The sequence below is a fragment of the Trichoplusia ni genome, chromosome 13 (genome assembly GCF_003590095.1).
Source record: "Trichoplusia ni isolate ovarian cell line Hi5 chromosome 13, tn1, whole genome shotgun sequence".
NCBI lineage: Eukaryota > Metazoa > Arthropoda > Insecta > Lepidoptera > Noctuidae > Trichoplusia > Trichoplusia ni.
Window position 1 is genome coordinate 10357486 of NC_039490.1, and position 6704 is coordinate 10364189.

Below are 6704 nucleotides of genomic sequence, written 5' to 3' on the forward strand. Positions count from 1 at the left end.
GAAGAATCTTCTATAGAGCAGTCGCCATGTTATGTAGATGAGTGACCCGTAAACTCCACGAAGGAACCTCCCGCTGTGCCAGTATCTACGTATATCTAGACACACAAACATACATACAGTACAGATGCCAATTGTATGTATAACCTTACCTATAGTGTTACTAGAATGGAACTGATTTCTTTGCTGAATGAATGGAAATAGGATTATAATGACACTTTTCATATTCTCTTAAACATTTTTCCAGCATAATGATTGAAAATGCAGAACGCGGTGAAACACTCACGGTCAATACGAATAAGTTCTACGTATTGTGTTGGTAAAATGCTTAGAATAATACGAATAGTGTTACATTTCATCCAATTTAATCCAATTGTCATTAATTCATCGGGAATTGTAAGTAGCGGAATTGAGACCCTGGGCCCCAATTCTGCTATTTTAAATGACCGATGAATTAATGGCAATTGGATTATATTTAAAATTATTCCTATTCTCTTAAGCATTTTGCGAATACAATAAAATATTGGAAATTAATTGTACACCTTGTGTGTACCGCCAACTGATTTTCCAATTGTTTTACAGGAAAAAATACAAAAACATGTCATTTTAAACCAATTTTCATTTATTCATCGGCTATTGTAAATAGCAGAATTGGGGCCTAGGTGTCGGAAACGTAAATTTTTTTGACGCAAAATTATCCCGTTCCCGTCTTTTAAATGGAGACGAAACATAAATACATCAACATTATACACATAAACTTTCGTGTCTATAATATTAGTAGAATGTGAACTCGAAAAAATTACCGTTGCTGACTTTGTTTCCGAAGTATGTGAAATGAAAAGTGAACTTTTTTTAAGGACCTTATGTACCTAGCTACGAAACTCTTAGGTAGGACGGTTTCTTAATTATCATAAGACAATCTTATGACTGTACCAACTGTTGCTTAACTTAGATTTCGATATTTATTTGCTGTTGGTGGATAGGGGAAGAGGACGACCAAGGAAACGATGGGTGGATTATGTGAAAGACGATATGGCTGCAAAGAGATTTTCTTGTGAGATGACGTCAGATAGAAAGGTATGGAAGGAGAAGACATGTTGCGCCGATTCTAAATAATAATTGAAATAAAGCCAGGGGAATGATGTTGTTTTTTTGCTGTTGTTATAGAAGCAATATCCTTTCCTTACTAATATTATAAATGTGAAAGTAACTCTGTCTGTCTATCTGTCTGTCTGTCAACAGACACACAGAGTTAACGTGAAAGCGTAACAACGCTTTCACGTCTAAACCACTGAACCGATTTTAATGAAATTTGGTACAGAGATAGAGTTGACCTTGAGAAAGAACATAGGATAGTTTTTATCCCGGACTTTTGAAGAGTTCTCTTGGAAACGCGATATAACCGACCTTGACGCGGGCGAAGCCGCGGGCGAAAAGCTAGTGAATATATAATAAGTAAAAGTTTTAACCGTCTAACTAAGATCCACAGCTATACCTACAGCAAGATATACAGCTGGATGAAACGTCTGTCTGACTGTCTGTTGTCCGTCAATCGATGTCCATCGAAAACAAAAAAGTCGCGCTTTCATAAATATTTAACTCTTTTTTTTGTTTTATCACTGATATCCAAAATTTGAATTATTTTCTACGTTCGGATTCTCTATAAAAACGTGTTTTTTTTAACTATTATTTTGACTTTGATTGTTGACCCTTGTACCTAAAACCACCAGTACTATGACAAAGAAAATTAATAAAGAACACAATATGGCAACACATAATATGTTAATTACTACAATTTCTCCAGTTCTTGCGCCATTACTTTTTGCATGCAGCAAAAACTAAGTACGCCTATTAAAGGGGTGGGGTTACATGGGTAATTATAGTAATTGTTATGTTAATGAGAAATAATGGAATTAATTGCTGTTTACAATAGACAGGCACTAATGGGTTTATTTCTAAGTTGACGGCCCTTTCGTAAAAAGAGGTTTTCTTGTGTTGCTTTTTCTGAGCCCGACGCACCCTTGGTTATACTGAGTGATGGTACAACATAACCCTTTCCCCTTTTTCGTTTATTAAATAACGTCTATGTCACTTACTTAAAAAAAAAATTAAGTAGTAAGATGTCATCTTATTTAAGTATAAAATATAAAGAAAAAGTAAAGAGTGCATTAGCAAGGCTTTCTCCAAAATAAATCACCAGAAAAACAACCCTTGTAAATAGGCGTTTGACAAGATAATATGTATTTTATGATGATAAGCATGAAAACCGTAAATGGTTTACGAAAACTGATGGCATTTTATTAATAATTATGGAATAACATTTTTTTTGTCAATACATAATAATTTATTTCGTTTGCTTTGTAAGGAATTTGCGTACTTTGCGTACACGTAAAACTGTCACGCATATTATCATAGGACGTATCAACTATTTGCCTGTAGAGAATCGAAATTAATTCGTGTCTTATTCAAGACACTTTTAAGAACTCTTCAATGTTTCATCTTTCTTTTTTTATCCGTAGAATCCTTTGCCTAACCGCCACACGTTTCCTAGCTGGTATTATTTATAAGTATGTGGTACTTTTGTAACTCCACCCATTGTCCCACTTCGTCTTAGGTCAGACATCTCAAAATGTCCGTTCCAAAGACGGTAGTTTTAGTGATATTTGTAAATAGAAATATTGTTTTGATACTTCATTCTGTGACCAAAAACTGCTGCAATGATGCAGCCAAGAAATAAATGTTCCCATTTAATTTAAATAAAATAATGAATGATTTTATACTTTTTTGTGTTAGATAAATAAGGATCTACATTGCAATAACAATAACAATTGAAAAATATTGCCATTAGTTTACCTAACTAAAATTATGTATTAAAAGGAAATTTGTTAAAGTCCATGGTTTATTAAAGTTTTTAAATGATCATTAACATACTAAATAAATAACGTAGGTATCTGATAAAAATGGAAATGAATCACATTCAAAAAAATAAGGAGTGGGTATTTTTGAAACAACTTCGGGAGTAAATAAAACCTTATTCGGAATTAAAATGATGTAATATAAATAATCAAAACATTAATATTAAAATTAAAAAATTAAGCATTATATACCTTTTTAACTTATTTTTGAGGTTTCGCTTTACTTGGTTTCATTTTTGGCGGTTTAATGATCGATCCTATACTTTTTCTTTTCATCATGGCCACTTTCTTTTTGGAGGGAGTTTGCATTGCTTTCGCCATCTTGACTTTCTTTGCCTTTGCCTCGCTAGTCTTCTTTTCCTTTGGTTCTTTATCTTTTACAACCTTTTTTTTAGGTTTCTCAACTTTCTCCACATTTTCATCCTCTTTAACTTTAGATTTAGGCTTTGTTGTCTTTTCTTTAGAGACCGTTTTTTCTTTAAGTTTCTTTGGTTTTTTCTCGGCATTCTTCTGTTTTTCTGCCTTTTCTTTCGGTACTTTCTTTGGCTTAACTTTCTTTTCTTTTACGGGAACCAGTTTGAAAGACCCGGAAGCTCCAATACCTTTCAATTGCACGATGGATCCCTGTTCAACTGCCGATTTTATGTATTTTTTGATGTGGTAATTCAGTCTCTCCGTGTCGACGCTGTATTTTTCCGTGATGTATTTCTTTATTGCGTATAACGAAACGCCTTTTCGTGTCTTCAGATCAATTAAAGCTTGGTTGATCATTTCTTTGGTTGATTTTTTATCTTGTTTTTTCGTTAATAAATCTACGGATGGGCTTTTTGGCATTTTCTTATTTGAAACTTTGGGTAAAGCTGATTGTAGCTCAATATCAGATTCACCGGATTCCATAGTGGGTAGTTGTCAACACAAATAATTAAAAAATAAACTCTAAACGGTGGTTTTTATTTACAGTCATAATTTTAAGTGTCTTTAAGTAAGAGAGAACTTTACCGTGACGATAAAACGGTCTTAAATTAGTAAAAAAGTGAATACCATGAGGGTAGTTTGTAAAAATGTTGAGTCGCGTTTTGTATAAAAGCGCGGCGAGTTCCAAATGCAGTTAGTTATACAAATGTACTCTGTGGCAGTTAGTAGCTCATGTTTCGTAACCATCGACGCATACATTTTTGATAGTCTTTTGAATAGCAGATATATCTTACTGGTCATGGTACTTATTTGCTTGTAATTTGTGCCGTCCCATGCGATCTTCTTTGTTTCTCTAATAATTAATGTTCATCTATTTGATATGCCACAAAATACCTATCAATCCAAAGAATTTAAGCATGGCGTTTTAAATTGCTTACCTACGCAACGTAAATTTTGTCCGAATTGGTTTTCCTATCTAATTTGTTGACTAATTAGATACTAAAATAAGTACTTTCCCAACCGAATGTATTTAACAAATACTGTTGATAATTTTATTATACTAAAGTTTAGGTAGGTAGTTAAGCTAGAAAAGTTTACTGCTTTAAATAGTTAAAAAAACATAATATTAAATAATGAGAACTTTATTTCATTATCGTCTTTTATTAGTTATTAATAATAATTTATCAGTATTCATTTAAAAATTTTACTGTTGGGTCTACATAAGTTTAAATAATATTAAGACAAGTCGGATATAACCTTTACTACATGTAACATACAGGAGCCTTTGGTCTTGTTTTACTGTACCTACCTACCTACCTACCTACCTACTTATATCTTGAGCTTACTTAGGTATGCCACGCTTAGGGCGGGTAGCCCTGAACTATAAAAAATACCCAACAAGTGGTTGTGGCATGACTTTAATTAGCAATAAACTACGCGACGCCAGTGTTAGGTGAGTAATTAAACAAATATGGCGTCTTTTGTCATTGCGTTGTTTGTGATGGAGGGGAAAAAATGACTGTATTCATCTATATTTCTTTACTAATATATAAAGCTGAAGAGTTTGTTTGTTTGTTTGTTTGAACGCGCTAACTCAGGAACTACTGGTCCAAATTGAAAAATTATTTTTGTGTTGAATCGACCATTCATCGAGGAAGGCTTTAGGCTATAAACCATCACGCTGCGACTAATAGGAGCTAAGATACAAGGGAAAATGTGAAAAAAAAACCGGGCAGGTATATATGAATCATAACTTATATCTTCTACCCACGGGGACGAAGTCGCGGGCAACAGCTAGTTTTAAAAAAGGGGCTTTTTAGATGCTTGTTAAGTTTGATAGTAAATTACAAAGTCGTAAGTAGAAAGAGGTAATAGAGGTTAACTATATTTAGTATTGGAAAAACAATAAAAACTTATGTTATTTTTGCAAATTAGATATATAGCTATATATTATCTTTTGATAAACAGAAAACTTTTTAGATAAGTATAGTTTTACAGACTTTTAATGTGTAGGTAAGTTTTATTTTTAAAGCAGCAACTTTGTCTACTTTTCAAGGACTCGGAAACTGGTTTTAGTGTTATATAGGTGTCCAAAGAGTAAAAATATAATGTTGGTACCTTGTTGTTACTGAGGCACCTCTATCTGTTTGTCACCAGGCTGTATCTCGTGAACCACGATAACTACTCTTTTCACAGATGATGTATCTCTGTTTGCGTTATAACAGAAAAAAGTTAAAATAAAGATGGAGATATCGACGCAACGGTAGGTTCTTACATTCTAAACTGGTTGGATGACAAATATTATATTATTATACTAGCTGTTGCCCGCGACTTCGTCCGCGTGGCTAGAAGAGAATATATAAATTATGATTTATATCTGCCCTGTTTTTTTCCACATTTTCCATTGTTTCTTCGCTCCTATTAGTCGCAGCGTGATGGTATATAGCCGAAAACCTTCATCGATGAATGGTCTATTCAACACAAAAATATTTTTTCAATTTGAACCAGTAGTTCCTGAGGTTAGCGCATTCAAACAAACAAACAAACTCTTCAGCTTTAAATATTAGTATAGCAGTATAGATTATATCCTGGGACAACTCACACACGGTCATCTGATCCCAAGCTAAGCAGAGCTTGTGTTATGGTAACCAGACAGCTGATAAACTTACTTATATATTTCTAAATACATACATATTATAGATAAATTACACCCAGACATCAGAACAAATGATCATGCTCATCACACAACATTTGTCTTGGGCGGGAATCGTACCCACGACCTCCGGTATAGCAGTCAGGGTCACTAACCACTAGACCAATAGGCCCGTCATAATTAAGTCTTTTTATCTTTAGACTTTCCGTGTCGCGAGACTAACTAACTTCACCTTCATTATGATCAGCCCATATTCGTCCACTGCTGGACATAGACCTCTCCAATTGCACGCCATCGAGATCTATCTTCGACTTCTAACCTCAATGGATAATTAATACCCTTGGCGATGAAATAAAGGTTGTTTATGATACTTGCCTATGCCTACATCCGCAGGTCAGCAGTAAGACCGCCCATTCCAGTGTCGGCCTGCAATATGTAGGTATAAGAGGTTAGACCTACCTACTCCTTTCAAGGTTCATTTTATAGGTACCTTTGGGTATAGGTAGGTAGAGCAGCAGCTGCCTGTACAGGTACTAACTGCCCCAAAACGGGTTTAGTTTTGTTTTTAATTTTGATTCTAATTTGTTTTCGGTTTTTATTATGTTCAAAGAATAAACAAGCTGTGTAAAAACTAAATCCCCAATAACTTTTAAATGACTCGACCGATTTTTATGAAAAACGTCTAAGAATACTTGCACATATTTCACCTTTAATACAAAATAAAT

The 6704-nt window shown here is 33.9% G+C and overlaps 1 protein-coding gene across 1 annotated transcript; it reads right to left on the minus strand.

Moving 5' to 3' along the window:
• Nucleotides 1-3070: 3070 nt before the first annotated feature.
• On the minus strand, nucleotides 3071-3873 carry LOC113500176 (histone H1.1, embryonic-like). Its single transcript, XM_026880884.1, has one exon. It carries the CDS (start codon nucleotides 3807-3809, stop codon nucleotides 3114-3116), a length of 696 nt encoding a protein of 231 aa, XP_026736685.1. The 5' UTR covers nucleotides 3810-3873; the 3' UTR covers nucleotides 3071-3113.
• Between the last annotated feature and the right edge of the window lie 2831 nt (nucleotides 3874-6704).

Coding starts and splice junctions, on each gene's coding strand:
- LOC113500176 (XM_026880884.1), bottom strand. CDS start 3,809: ATGGAATCCGGTGAATCTGATATTGAGCTACAATCAGCTTTACCCAAA.